Genomic DNA, 16,359 nt, shown 5'->3' on the forward strand with positions numbered 1-16,359 from the left:
TAGCGATTTTAACCAATCAGCGCAGGCCACATTGCCCATCCTCCTGTCCCACGTTGACGAATTTGGTTGGTTGTCACTGAGCAAAACACACGAAGTACGTCGTGGAAAGACACTGTTATTTCGGTTTTGCGTGGAAGATTTGCAAGATGGAGCGAGGAATAGGTAAATAAGATAATAATTATTCTATATAAGTTATTGAAATCAAGATCAGTGATTGCAGTAGGTTGCTGCTATGTTTGAAATGAGAAGCCTAATTTTACTTTTTTGATAAGCTTAACTTGATGAAGCTATGGTGGCCGATGCCGAGCTTGTCACAAGTACTACGTGTACATAAACAAGATGGAATGTGTATGAGCATTAAGCTGTGAACTGAAAGTATGGGATATGGGATATGGGATCCCAATACCCATCCCAATTTTTAGACATGGATGTATGTTTCTCTCAGACAGTAAAACCTTTTTTTTTTTTTTTAACTAAAATAAAATTAAAAAAGTCAAAAACTCAGCTTGAAATACTTGACTTGAGTTTAAAAAAACCTTGTAAAGTTTGCTTTTGTTTTGAATTTGACATTTTATTTATGTATTGCGGCATGGCAAGTTGCATTTCAATACTTGTTCATATTTTTATTATTTCTGTGAATTCTGAAAATTTAGATTTTTAATTATTATCAAAAATTTATTTTAAATAGGGATGATCACAAAATTTTCAAGTAGGATATATCACATCGAAATTATTTAGTTTAAAAAGTTGATTATTTAACTTAAAAATGAGGGACCAACCATGTCTGTACAAAAACTAGCGATATTCAATACGGTACCCTGCAAGAATCAAGAGATTCAAGCTATTATATCCAGGCTGGACACATCACACTACCGTGTGATGTGTCCAGTTCATCGCCGCACTTGCATATAACATGGAGAGCTTAGCATAACGGCCTGCCTATTTACGCTTCCTGAAAACACTCTTGCACATAACATACAAAACCACAAATTCACTAACTTCAACTTGCACTACCGACACCATGAAAAATATTTTAATTATTACCGATCCTTCAGAATACTTGCAAATATTGGCAGTTTCATAAAATCCTGCTGCTGAAAATCGTAAATTCCACAATCTTCTGTCAGATCCAGGTCAGTAATCACAGGTGGGCGAATCTACCACGTGACAAGACCAGAGATAATAAAAAGGATGAGAGGCCACGCCGTACAAATAGCTAGCCTGATTGGCAAGCGTCGTCGCTGGCCAGATCTTCTACGGTCGTGTATGATGAGTAGAGACCATAGAGCCCTATATAGGGCTCTGTGGAAGAAATGCGGTTCCTAATTTTGAAGCCATGGATAATATATTCATTTATACGAGAACCATATTTTTGTACCAATCACAGAACAGAATTTCACTTACTCACAGCTGTCAATCATTCTTGTGAAACGTAAGCTCCGCCTAGTATCAAGGTCTTCTTCTGCGCATTGGTTGTGCGCATTAACTAGCCTCCAGCACAAATCCTGTGCACACGATCAGGTTGGATGGGCGGTTTACGCCTGGTTTACACAACAGGAACTGCGATGCATCCTAAACTGGATCGTTTCCGTGTATTCGCATTGCATGGTGGGTAATCGCCTGCCAATTTGCGTAGCTCCACGTTCACAACAGTTTAAAATCAACACAGGTAAATCCATATAAAAATTAACATGGACACAAAATTGACATAGCTTATGTAATTCAAATAATAAAATGTAATATTATCATGATAGATGCATGTTTTATTAAAACTTGAAAAGATTATTAAGTCCAATAATTTGTTTGTGTTAGTTTGCACGAGTCACAAAATGGCGACCCATCACGCATTTTCTGCATGTGCCGACATTAGTAACTCATAGTGACTGTCCTCAAACTAGCGCCAGTGTGTCTCAGGCCTGATAACGACCCCAGGTAATTTTATGCAGAAAGTTTTCTTGCGAACAGCTGCAGGTGACAATTAAACAATGAACATGGCTTGTTTATGTACATGCGTGGGGAGGCTTGTACGTCAGCTGGCGTGTTTTGGACATGTTCGGCGTAAAAAGTGTCGTTTTTCTTCATGAAAAATACCAGCGATGACCAGTTTTTTGTGGGCTATTTGATTTACAGGTATGTCGGTTCGTCATAGGGTAGAAATGATAGCTGTACAATTTGTATAACATACAGTTTAACATAGGCCTAAACATTTATGGGCACAAATCGACCTTCCGTATTATGCACAAGTATGTGGAAGTGGCAGGCATATCAAGCTATCAAGTCAAGTTATCGTGGAATAGGCATGGATTTAGGAGACTATTTTGAATTGTGTTCCCTAGGAGAATTGTAGTGAAAATTAACACTCTGATTCTTACCAAATTTGCAGTCCTGATGTGTGAACTTGTATCGCTTTCATTGTCTTGTATGTTTGCGATTGCTATAAATTTGAAATGTCATTTTATTTTGTTTCCATTTTCAGCTGTCCTTTTGGTGGCATGCATTGGTGTTGCCAGTGCTATGTATGGGCCCAAGTCTGATGTAGTTACTCTGACTGATGCCAACTTCAATGATAAAGTAGTAGGAAGTGATGATGTCTGGATGGTAGAATTCTATGCGCCATGGTAAGAAGTGGGGACTACCTTGCTATGTAAATATTAAGGGTATGATACAATGATCCATCGGTAGGCCTACCTCAGGGAACTGACACAGGGTTATAGTAGGGATGACCATCATAATTTCATGTTGCCCCTTTTGCTACAAAAGAAGTATTTTGGTGGTTAAATGGCCAAAATCGGTCAAAAACTTTTCGAATTATGAATTTTCAAAGTTTCCCATTCTGACCGGTACGCGGTCATTGGAACGAAATAAATTGACAAAGTCTAAAAATAGCAATGTGAGCAAAATTGGTATAAGCATATATTTACCTTTTTATATTTCTTTATTTTAATATATGCAAACATGAAACAAGCATATTGTGAAAGTATCAAAGGAGTTTCTTATGAAATGGCACTTTACTAGTCAATAGCATTAAGTATTTCTTCAAACCGAGGCACTGAAATCATGCTTTTACTTAGAAAACATTTGCCAAAAATCATCCATAATGGCGAAGTGGCACAAAATCAAAAGTCCAGGTGAACTTTTTTCCACAACAATATACACTACACATAAGAAAAATACTAATGTACTACAAGGGATTTTCAACATAGGAATCCAAACAATCAAGTACCAACATGCACAGCTTTGTCCTGATATCACTTCTGAGGTTTTAACAAAATGTTTTACCTCTATTGTGATTGGCAGCAGCATAAGGTATCTCTTTGATAGCTGATAATGCCCAGCCATTGATAGGCTTGAATGAATACTGTCATCTGCTACAAAACCATCACACTCTAGGACCTGGTCACTCCATATGCTACAGGGAGCACTGCACAGCACTTTAACAATGGAGTGAAAGACTCATTATTGATTAGGCGCGTATGTTAAAAGTACAGCTCCTGTGCGTGTATAGCAGCAAGTCAGTGCCGATGGTATAAATATAAGAAAATGTTTAGGGTTGAGATCAGGTGAAAAATACAACAAATGAGCACGAAACTTCACATTTATGTTCAGAAAGGTATCTACTGAACATGATTCGAAAGGTGTATGGAAATTCCAAAGGGAAGCTGGTGATTTAATTTTTAACTCAAGATCTACTTGTCCATTTTTAAAACCTTTTTACAGAGGGTATGATAGAGGTCATAACGACAACTCTGCCAAATTACAGCTCAGTAGGTCAAGGTGTTCACCTGATCTTATTCATCTGAATATTTTGTGCCATTCTGAGCAGTGCTGCACTTGGCCACTGGCAATTAAGCACACTGTGGCGATGGACCAATTTTGACTCACACTTACAGAAAAACCAAATAAGTTATGTTGCTGTAATTTGCAGGATAGTTAATTAACATTAACATCTCCAATTTTTACAGAAAAATTATGAAAAATAAAAGAATGAGCTCAATTTAGAAATGTCTGTGCAAGCAGTGCACAGTTGAGCTCCCTGCATGTCTATGGGGGTGTTCTAATCAAGTTGATGGTTCATTGATCATCCCTAGTTATAGCCTATAGGATCACTAGACGTGGTGCCAAAGTGTAATATACAATTCCAATTTACGGTGTCATTTCAAGGGAGTGAATGTTGTAAGCGCTGCATTCTAAAGTTGAGCTGGCTATTTTGAAAATTTCCATGCACATAAAAATGTAAAAAATTGGGGTTTAATAGATTTATGTTTAATAGGAACTGATCAACTTAAAACATCACATCATACCTATTCAAGGTTTATTACAACAATGCATATGGCAGCCAAAAGGCTGAATTACATACATGCTACAAAGAAATTGGCAACAACAAAACACAAAATATATCTTACATCAGCATGAAATCCAAAACGAAATCACATACAAACTAAATAATTATAGCTGCAAACAAGCTAGCAAGAAATTATTGACCTGCTCCTGAAGCATCCTTGTTCCACAGCTGAACCATGTATGGGATGGGACTACGCGCGTATCTTTGAGTGCGCACCTTGGGTAAAGACAGGTGGTTTGCGTTTCGCAGGTTCCTATCAGTCTCCTTCCTGTAACCTGGAAGCCAGCTACGGAAGTCAGGATGCTCCAGGAGTTTGTTGGCAAACTTAAGACAGATTTGATCGCGACGTGATCTCAGCTCAGTCAATTTGCAACATTATAGAGCATCTTGATAAGATGTGTATTTGTAGCCCAGCATGATTTTGCATGCCCGTTTTTGGACGCGCTCCAGGGCGTAATGCTGCTGCTCGGTCAAACCTGGATGCCACGCTGGAACAGCGTACTCAACAAGCGGTCTTATAAAGCCTATGTAGATGGTTTTAAGGTCATCCAGATCTAGACCGAACCGCTTCAGCGTGGTGAGCATGAACAAACGCCCTGTAGCTCTTTTGATGACATCTGTAGTGTGCACATCCCATTTAAGATCATGAGTTATCTTCACACCCAAAATTTTGACACAATCAGTAGATTGCAATTCGACACCAGCAAGTGTCAGTGGTTGATGATCTGATTGAGTATGACAAAAATTAATATCCATGAACATGCATTTTTTTGGGTTTAATGTCATCTTATTGATGTTAGCCCATTGATCAAATAGATTCAAATTATCCTGGATACTAGATCTTTGATTGACAAAGGTGTTCTCAACCTAGTGTTAGTGACAACGATTTTCTCGCTAAAATGAATTGATTTGTGACTTCAAGAAAATTTATAATGTTGTGTCCACAGGGGTCTACCGTCTAAAAGTTGGAGCTCTAGGTTTTAAATTTATAGGTAGAATATGGCACATTCCCTCCAATCTTTACTGGCCCTATATCAACAAAGCTCTGCTCATTTTGAAGACTTTTCTATGATTTTGATTCCTCCCATCAACAGGTGTGGACACTGCAAAGCTTTAGAACCAGAATGGGACAAAGCAGCAACAGCATTGAAGGTAGGAAGAACCTTTTACCTAAAAGTGTATGAAATAATTATTTTTTTTTAGAAATGCACTCGACACCAAATGACCAACAAGCATTTCTTGGTCAATTTGATCATAATATTTACTGAGATTGCGTTTTTTGCCGGAGCAACTTTTGTAACTGTTGCTATTTGGTAGTTCACAGCATCTGCGAATGGTAGTGAGCTTTGGCAAAAATTGCATTGATCATTTCATAGCGAGTATGTAGAAGAATTCAAATATATACTTTTGTAGGTCCTGTGGTTCTTGAGTTATAAAAGAGGGCTGAAACAACAACACTTTTGTAAAACGTACATAACTCATTCACAACAAAGTATATGATTTGTAGAATTAACTTCTGCAAAGTGTTATTTTGCAAAAATATATTTATTTAAATAATGAAAATTTTTTTAACTGCTTCGACCAACAATACCTCGTCTACCCTTAATAATACTGTACCTCATTTCTGGAAGCATTCTATCATCATTACAATCACAATTTAAAACTCAACGCTCTTGTTTTTTTCTTTAATCAACTTTGGGTATCCTGCAGGGCGTTGTCAAGGTCGGTGCTATCGATTGCGACACACACAAGTCTCTCCCAGGCCAGTATGGTGTCAGAGGATTTCCAACTATCAAAATCTTTGGACTTAATAAAAAATCACCTCAGGACTATCAAGGTTAGTACAGATATAGATCAACTCCCGACAGCATTGGGCTATTTCAGTTGAAATACATACAACCCCGATGGAAGACATGATCTTAATCTCCCACAAAGGGAGTGTGAATTTCAAATGGGGTTGCCTGAATGGGTGACTTTATTTGAAATTTACACCCCCTTTGTGGGAGAATTAGACATTCCACATGGGGTGTATGGATTTCAACAGGAATAACCCAATGCCATTAAAATTGCACGAAGTTATTTTTGTTTGGGAAAATAAAAGATGCTGAATTGCTGATGGTGACTGTCATGCTTTAATACTGTTCTCATAATGTTATTTGGATTTTCGATTAGGTTCAAGGACTCAGTCCGGGGGGGGGGGGGCCTCAACACAAATAGCCATACGGGTATGCTCTCCCGGAAAAATTCCTGTTTGTTGACTGCATATCTCTGAAAGACCCCTGGATTTTGCCAAAACGTAGCACTGAAACGCCCTTGATTTTGATAATTTCAGCTTTAAAAGACCCTTAATTGCTCATTCCTTACATATCTGGTTTTTTTTTCAGGTAATTTCAACCAGAAAGCCTCCAAAAATTCATGATGTGCCCGCTCCCCAGGATTCAATACTACCTATGTAGTACCGACTTCTAACTAATCTATCATACAACATCATTCTGTTTATATTAGGTGCCAGGACTGCCCAAGGCATCGTAGATGAAGCCATGAAGACTGCCAAGAAGGTTGTCAGTGACAGACTTTCAGGAAAGGGTGGAAGCAGCGGCGGTAGCAGTGGTGGTGGTGGTGGAGGTGGCAATGTAAGTTAGACAAAAGTCACCAAGTTTTTAGCTTAAAGATAGGTTTCTATGTGACAGGAAATCAATTGCTCAGTGCCAGAAGTGGGTAAGTGCAATAGCTGCCATGTGAACATTAAGCAATTTACACACAGTATATTGTACTCTACATATGGCAGCTACACATGTGGCAGCTATTGCTCTTACTCACTTCTGGCACTGAGCAGTCGAAATGGTTAATGTAAACTAATGACAAAAAGTCACCAAATTTTCTTCTAACCATTGACTTGGAGTGAAAGCTTTCAAAAGTCACCCAATTGGGCTACCAATTGCAGAATTGGTAACCCTTGGCAATTGATATTATGAACTGAACATTATGTGTAAGGTATGTGACCTTTATCAGTCGGATCAAACACCGCTGGCACTAGGTGCTACTAGGTTGTTAGATGAGGGCAATGGAATATTTACTTTCAAGAGCTCAAGATGGTTTACTGTGTAAGTATGCAGAGAATTTGTGCTTGCATGGTTCCATTTTAACTCTCTTCACGCAGGTGTCGACTGCAGACGACCGACAAGTTTCAATTTTTTTTTTTAATTCAAAAATTTCAAAAATGTAAATTTTCATGACCATATTTGGAATCAGCATGAAAAATGCATTAAAATGAGTACAAACAAGCCTAGTATTGATTCAGTAGTTCTTAAGATAGCTCTTGATATTTTGAGAAAATGTTTCAAAACTTGAATTTTTTCCATTGAAGCGCATGGATAGCACGCAGAGCATTAATACCAAATGCCATTACCTGATTTTGTTTGAAATAAATTTGGGCTATTCCATCTTTTAAATCCACACTACCACTGTGGAAAATTTTGGAAATATCTTCCACACTGCGATTAGGAATTTCAAAACGGAATTAGCACATTTAAAATCAACTCTATTTGAAACTCATCACTCCTTCTGTGGAAGATTCAGGATGAATCTTTTTCAGAGGGTATATGAAATTCAAATGGGACTGCTTGATGTGCTTATTCCATTTGAAATTCATACTACCCCTGTGGAAGATATTGCCAAAATCTTCCACAGGGGTGTGGATTTTAGATGGAATAGCCCAATTGATCTCCTACGTTTGGACACGATGGCCTCCAATAAGTATAGCCTAAAAAATGTTTGATTGGCATACAGGATTGTCTGAAAACTCACTGAAAAGTTGAATAAAATTTTTGTTGAATGATAAAGTGAAAAGTAAATAAGATATGGACCATTGGTGATGACAAGGATGATGATGATGATGTTTATCATCATGCTGTTACGATAAATTTGACAATTATATTTGCAATAAGCCTATATATTAATGGAATACATAATGGTAAACATTCGCATAGTAAACATTTTAATATTCTTATCATCTTTTATGTTGCTTTATTGGGATTTTCTTGTGAAATTTTGGGTACACATTTAGAATAAAAAAAAGGAAAAGAAAAAGGCAAGTTTATACAATAGTCACAATTTGTACACTGTTACCCCAGCAAACACGAAACGTTTTACAGAAAACTTTTTATTGGTGGGTTATATAAAGGGTATAAAAAGGTTTGAATATAATTTAAAAACATTGAAAACTTGATGCAAAACATTTAAATTTAACATAATGTTTTCGCAAAAATATTTTGCCAAAAATATTTTAACAGTTTGACAACATTTAAAAAATGTTTTTATAGTGTTATTTCATGACCTTTTTATATAACCTTTAAGTATATAACATTTAAATATTATCAAAATGTTTGGAAAAGAACCAAAACATGAAGTTTCCCGCCCCAAACATGTATAATGTTTTTAAAACGTTTTTGTGTTTGCTGGGACACTAATTTAAACATTTTAGCAAGACACTTCAATGTTGTCTGCACAATCAACTGGGCATATTATTTGCACATGTACACATCTATCCAGTTCCAAATTATAACCCCTTTCTATCTCCTTCACACAAGAGTGCATGAGAGTATGCATGTAAACACTCACACTCCAAACAACCCCAACCCACGGAAATTATATAGGTTAATGAAGGCATAGACAAGACAGGAGCATATATCTCTTGAAAATGAAAGCATTATGGCATATTACTTTTAAAAAAGAGCAGTCAAGTTAGCTCAATCGATAAGGCTTTCGACTATGGTGCGAGAGGTTGCGGGTTCGAACCCTGGTGGTGCCTAGTATGCTCTCGTGGAAAAATTGAGTCAGCTTGAAATTCCCTGGACAAGGAACTCACTGCTAATTTGTCTTGTTGTAACCCGTACGAAACTCGGGGAGCTGATCCTGGTTGCGATGGTTACAATGTATTTGTGGTATGTGTAGGGTGTGCGCTATTGAAGCAGCAAAGTCCCTGAATTGTTGTTAAAATTGTTTATAGAACAGAGATGTAAGACTTACGGAAATTTCCGGAATTCCGGAAATGGGGACAAGAAAAAAAAAAATCCGGAAATCTTACTATTTTTTTTTTTTTACATTTTCGGAATTGGATGATGATAATTTGTCATAAAAAGTGCAAACAGGGGGGTGAACCCCCGCCAGGGGACCCCCGTTGCACGCCTTTCCTTCGGCTCGGCTACTTGCCTTCGGCTCGCATGGTTTTCAGGAAGTGGATCACTGCCTCACTTACATCCCTGATAGAATGATGTGGGCCATAGTGGTCAGCGACAACCTGTAAAGTGTGCTGAGGCTTGTGGATCAACGTCTAGGCGTTGTGCCTGTGCGTAGCGCACTATAAGCGCCTACATTGACAAAAGGAAGTAGTGGACATTTTTTTTCAAAATGCTTTTTATTTGTTAAAGCCAAATTACAACATTTGCTGAGGAGGAGGATGCCCTCAATATTTTTCAAAATTCTGTTTTTTACACGATTGTATGTACTTTAGTAAACTAACATACCCTGCAAACATCAAGACTTGCATGAGGTGCTGTAGTTTTGTCAAAATCTTAAGATTTTGAATAAACCATCGTATATATATCTATGCCCTCCGTTCCCCCAAATTGTAGCACCATGCAACATTGAAAGATGGGGAGTGGGGAAGGGTGAGATATAGGGGGTAGTATGTACTTCACATATATTGCATGCATGTTTCACTCGCCTCTCCAATTTTGATAGGGCACATGTTGCAATTGTTTAGAGCAAGTGTGCCAGCTAAGTCAAGGTCTTTGCACTTTCAAACACAACATATGGCAATTATGTGTAGATGCATGACGTCACTGGGCAGGAAAATCTCCTACATGTATGTGCTTTTGGTCCCTGAACATGATTAGAAAACTGCCAACAGGTTACATACCATATTTCGTCAAATAGTCGCCCCCCTCAAATAAATGCCCCCCCCCCACCACTTTTTTCAATCAAGATGTTTCAAAAATGCCGATATTTCCATGCTATCTTGTGTAGTAAGCTTACCAAGTTGCCTACATGGTCGATAATAGCGTCAATAATTGGCGAAAATCTGGATTGGATACCCGGAAGCATACCGCGGAAACATGGCATGTTGCCTCAGGGGATCGACGCTAAGTCAGGTACCGCGTGAGCAAACTCAAAATAAGCGCAAACAGCGCGAGCGTACCTAAAAAAGAAACTTCTCGCGTAAGATAAGCGATGTCGCCAGGTCTGTACGCTGTACCGGCGTCAGCTGAATTCGAGTACGCTTAGAGCGCACAGGCATGGAAAATTCCAATCTGTGTATTAATAATCTAAGCCCGGAAGTGACCTAGAAGTCAGTGTTTCTAGTTCATAGTTCGTCATTTTAGTGTGAGTTTTAAGTTTACCTAATGATTTTAACGGGAATTATCGATCTGAAATTGACCTTGAATAACCCCACCCCCCCTTTGGGAAAATGTATTGACGAAATGTTTATTTGACGAAATACGGGATGGCAATTATGTGTAGATGCATGACGTCACTGGGCAGGAAAAATCTCCTACATGTATGTGCTTTTGGTCCCTGAACATGTTTGAAATAAAACTTCCAACAGGTTCCATAAGAGGTTTTGCTTTAAACATGTTCAGGGGCCAATGACACATAGGAGGTTTTTCCTGCCCAACGACGATAAGAAGTATTTCAAATTAGGCTATTCCAGTTTGAACCCATACATGCCCTATGGAAAACATGACCTTTATCTCCCACATGGGGGTGTGCTAGATTTCAAATGGAGCCACCCATTTAGGTAACCCCATTTGAAATTCACACCCCATGTGTGGAAGATTAAGGTCATGTATAAGCCCAATCGGCATTGGAAGTTTGCAATGCATTGTAGGACAGTTTTTGCAGTTTTAGGACACTTTGTCCTTTGACCTTTCAGAAAATTCAGAAATATTGGGTTTTTGTATGTACAAAATATAATCTAAAATGTTTTACAAAAAATTTCAATATTTAAAACCAATATAAAAAATATTAGTGTTGTATAAATTAATTAGTTGGTATTTTTAATGATCAAAATTGTGACAATAATATGAAAATTAATAATAATTTTCCCGATATGTCAGAGGTCAAAGTGTCCCAAAGCTGCTCTCAAAAACCAGAAGTTAGAATGGCGATTGGGCTTATTCCATAGGGGGTGTATGGATTTCAACTGGAATACCCATTACATGAAGCAATGAAGCATATTAATAACAACTGTCAATGTTGGTTTATTGTGCTCAACTCTCTCCATGCCAGTGTCGACGGCAGACGACATGTTTCAAATTTATTTAAAAAAATCAGAATTATACCTTTTCATGACCATATTTGGAATCGGCATGAAAAATGCATTAAAGTAAGTACAAACAAGCCTAGGATTGGTTCAGTGGCTCTTAAGATAGCTCTTGATATTGAAATGCCCTGAGCCTACGGGTGTCTCCCTATCTTTTTCAGGCTTTACCTTTTTACTTGTATATTTAAGCTTACTTCAAATGATGACTTGGGCGATGCAAAAATGCGTCGCCTTTGACTGACGAACGGACATTGACCTGGAGAGTTTGTTGACCGATCGACTTGCGCATGATCATGACGTATTTGCTTCAGTATGCACAGGGCGCACATCCTGAATTGGCGTTTTCTGGCTATTTTATCTTAATGATAACCAAATTATTCCTTGTTTTATGATTAATTAATGCTAATTGCGATGTTAATTATCCCCATACTTCCCTTCTGCATGGTTGCTAATGTGTCTCTCTTTTTGGTACGCTTATTGCGGCGAAAGGTAGACGCATTTATGCACGCAACCTGGTAGAGCGGAAAGTTGCGTCGCCCTCTCGTGGCGGCGTTCCTGATTGGCTGTACTGTTGTTGAGGAGGGCAGGCTTTACTTTTTGGCGCCTGGCGACGTGCCTCAGCAACAGTCTGTCATCACTTTTTGTTTCGGAGCTTGTCATTTGAACACGTACTTTTCTTTCTGTGCATCACTGTACGACTTACCATTATTTTAATGACATGACAATTCATAATAGCGGTTTTTGTCACATAGGTTTCATATATTGTGAATAAATTGTCTTTCTTTGTGATACCGTATTTGATTTGTCTTTTGCTCCACTTTATGTTGTTATTCGTGTTAAACCGGAATCCGTACCAATACCCCGTTGAGGAAAAATCATTACACTGGTGAGCAGCGGTGAGATTTCGATGCCTTTTTCCGAAATCATGAATGAACCATGTAGGTAGCTACTACCTCCATGGATGAACCTACCGGCGCTACCGGAGGTTATAATGGTACGGATTTTCGTGAGTTCTTAGAACAAAGCAAGGTAAGGCTTGATGAAATAAAAAAGCGAAATGTTCCACAAATGAGCTTGGCGCTTATAAAAGTAGGCCAAGACCTACAGGAGCGAAGTTACCTTGACTTTGATTTGGAGTCTACAAGACCCAAACACACACACCCTGAGTCACCCGTGAATCAGAGGAAGGGTTTTACCCTCACATGGCCCGTACATATCCAGTACGGTAATGCCATATAATGAGTGTAGGTCATCAAAACCATTGATGAAACCATCAACTTATGATGGCACTACACCGTTGCCAGACTATTTGACACAGTTTGAGCTAATAATAACCGAACTAAACAACTGGCAACAAGATGCCAAGGCCATATACCTGGCCAGTAGTTTGAGAGGAGTTGCGAGAGCAGTTTTAAGTGATCTTGATGAAAGATCAAGACACTACTATAAAGCTATAGTAGGTGCACTTGAAAGACGGTTCTGTTCTGAAAACAAAGCCGAGCTCAACAGAACGCTCCTTAAAAATAGGATGCGAAAAAAGAGCGAGAGTCTCCCAGAACTGGCTCAGAACTTACGCCCGTATAGCAAAATATGCATATCCAGATGCACCATTTGCCTTACAAGACAGCTTAGCCAAAGATCAGTTCCTAGATGCGCTACAAGACACAGACCTTCGCTGGAAAATTTTCCAAGCAAGGCCTAAAACCCTCGATGATGCGCTTGAAATTGCAGTCGAGTGTGAGGCTTTTAAAAAGGCCGAAAACCAAAGAGCATCAGGATTTGGTCGTGTCAGGGCGGTCGGAATGGTAGAAACATCCACCCCCGACAAAACTGAAGAGCTGTTAACCACCCTGGTTACAATGGTCCAAAAGTTGGCTATTAATCAATCAGAGAATAAGGCTGCTCAGCAAACTCAACGTGCTGGTGAGAGTACAAATAGCGGGCAAAGACCTCACAACAATTTCAACACACACAAAAGCTATACATGCTATAAGTGTGGCAAGCAAGGTCATATACAAAGATATTGCAGGGCACAGGGTGTAGGCGTACCCCAGAATGCCGCTCAGTCTAATACTGGTATGACATCAAATAGTTCAGAAAACCATTAGATTGGACTAGAAACCGATCTCGAGGGTCAGAGGTCGATGGAGACAGATCTATGTAAATATGTGAAATTCAGATTAGGAAGCCGCCCGACAATTTTAAGTTGTAAAAACTTAAAATCAAATGTGTAAACCACCTCTTCCTAAATATGGGAATTGGACAATTTCAGTTAGTCATGGAGTGTCACTGTGTCAGAGATTGTGAAAAACAACTCCGATCATGCCGATAGCACATGCTGTCGAAACGTGACCGATGTTGCAACAGATAAAAAGGCGGGAGAAAATAAGCGTCCATGAGGCGACGCTTAAAAAGTGCACTCCAGGGGAGTCGACGCAAAAGTGCGCTCCTGAGGAGTGCCCAAAATTGCATCGACCATCTGCTTGATCTGTGGCGACGCAGTTGTGCAGAGTTAGATGAAACACAAACCGAAAAGGTTACTCAACTACTCTGTAAATAGGTCTATAGTGATGTGTTTGCAAGCTCACCCAATGATATTGGGTTAACTAATCTGGTTGAACACCAAATTAATCTGAGTGACACAACCCCAATTAAACAACCCGCATTGGGCCTACAACTTACGAAAACCAGGCGTGAAAAATTTTCTGATATCATTAATTTAAAATGATAGAAAATTTTAACAAATGTGAGGAAAAGAAGAAAACCCGAAATAGGCCTATTCCGCTTTTAAAACGGAATTGTTAAGCCTATGTGAATTCTATGGAAAAGGAAGGGTTTATTTAAATGGTGATGATTATGGCTTTAGGCCTATGGCTTTTCAATGAACAAAATTTGTTGATTTTGAAGATTCTCATTTCTGAAAATGCGTGAGACGGTTTGTGTGTTAGCCTGTAGGCGAGTTGATTGTGAGTACTGAATCCAGAAATGATAAACAGAAGCTCAGAGAAGCTCTGTTGGATATCAGAATTAGGCCTACGTGCTCAAGAGCTGATGTTGGATGAACTAGAAATCCTGTAGGCAGTTGATTGTGAGTATTGGTATCCGGAAATGATAAACAGAAGCTCAGAGAAGCTCTGTTGGATATCAGAAATAGGCCTACGTATAACAGCTCAAGAGCTGATGAACTAGAAATCCTATAGGTGTTGCTTAAATGAAATTTGGAACATAGAGCGCTCAAAATGTTCCGGATGTCATGCGATAAAAGTGTTTGTACTTTGTAGTTCATAATGGAAAGGCTAACACGCATAACTGTTTGAGATATGAGAAAGATTAATTGTAGTGATATCAAAGTGATAATAATGAAAGCATTTTTTTTTAAAGCCAGAATCATCATCAATTAAAAAAAAAATGTGTTAAAACATTCTTTCCTCATCTTATTGATTTAAAGAAACCAGTGAAGTTTTTCACTATGAAAATTACAAACTGGGTTTGACATTAAGGCCTAAATAGGCCTATAAATATGCACGTGATATTAAAAGAAAGACAGCTGTATAAGAACATGAAGAACGGAGACAAAAATTCTCCATTGCCCATTTTGTGGGTTTGAATTGAAGTCTTTAAAGACACTTCATGTGCGTGGTTGATTATTCCGGCCGTGAAAGCAAATCGGAATATAATTTTGTAGGCCTATAGGCCTACATGTATGAAAATTGATGTTGGCTTTAACGCAAAAATTGCTTGATTGAATGAAAACGATTGAAGATGTAACCAACTTGTGAAATGGGTTGTGGCCTATATGATTGTTATGATGAACTTAGACAGCCTGCAGGTATTGCTGAACGAACGGCCGAAATGTTCTTTATGTCATGCAGTATGTTCATCATGCAGTACAGTTTTGATTTAAGAAAGTTCTCAACTTGCTGGTCGAGTTTTAAGAGAACTTAAAAAGAAATCTAATGGATAATGCAAGTTTGGTCTGTCTAATCATTCAAGCGAGGAGATGCGAATTTTTAAATCGAAAAGTTGAAGCCAAATCAAGATGTTTTAATAACCCACAAAGTCAAACATAACCAAAACGCACAAGAAGTTTTGAAGTTTTCTATGACTCAATTTATAGAAAAAGGCACCAAAAAGCTGTCTACATGCGAATTTACGCATTTTCAGTAATGTCAACCGAAGCGAACAGCTCCTGTACCGCATGAAATTTGGCGATACAGAGCGAGTTTGCAACATTGTAGACCCTCCCTCGGGTCCGTGAAGAACGACTGGTAATGTAGATTACATAGCATTAAAAATCAACCCAATACACGGACCCTCCCAGTCTGTAGGCAATTTGACTTCCAGCTCCACAAACTGCTGGAAGTTCACTTTTACGGATTTGGAGTCACGCAATCTTTCTATATACCACGTCCATGTTTTCACTACATTAACGTTTGTGTACGCGACTAAACAACGATATTGTATCCGACCAATCAACGCAGCTTGGCAGCGCTTGGGATATTTGAAAAGGCTTCCCTAGCTAAATAATGTGCAAACATTTGCAAACCGCGCGCGATAATGTACCCAAGATGGACAATAGGCCTAAGTCCGAGTCAGTGGTTGCCTTTTATTATTCGCGTACCATGGGTCTATCAGGCGCGTGCCACTTGAGCTCAATACCTCTCAGTTGTTGACAAGTGTCCCATCCGATCTT

The 16,359-nt window shown here is 38.7% G+C and overlaps 1 protein-coding gene across 1 annotated transcript in view; it reads left to right on the plus strand.

Moving 5' to 3' along the window:
- The first annotated feature begins 23 nt into the window (after positions 1–23).
- LOC140162742 (protein disulfide-isomerase A6 homolog) overlaps positions 24–16,359 on the plus strand; it is a 29,336-nt gene continuing 13,000 nt past the window's right edge. Inside the window, exons 1-5 of the mRNA XM_072186030.1 lie at positions 24–162; positions 2,477–2,618; positions 5,437–5,494; positions 6,053–6,179; positions 6,848–6,975. Of these exons, the coding sequence (XP_072042131.1) occupies positions 147–162; positions 2,477–2,618; positions 5,437–5,494; positions 6,053–6,179; positions 6,848–6,975 (471 nt within the window). The 5' untranslated portion in view covers positions 24–146. The remainder of the gene's footprint in view (positions 163–2,476; positions 2,619–5,436; positions 5,495–6,052; positions 6,180–6,847; positions 6,976–16,359) is intronic.

This window comes from Amphiura filiformis, chromosome 10 (assembly GCF_039555335.1).
Source record: "Amphiura filiformis chromosome 10, Afil_fr2py, whole genome shotgun sequence".
Classification (NCBI taxonomy): Eukaryota; Metazoa; Echinodermata; class Ophiuroidea; order Amphilepidida; family Amphiuridae; genus Amphiura; species Amphiura filiformis.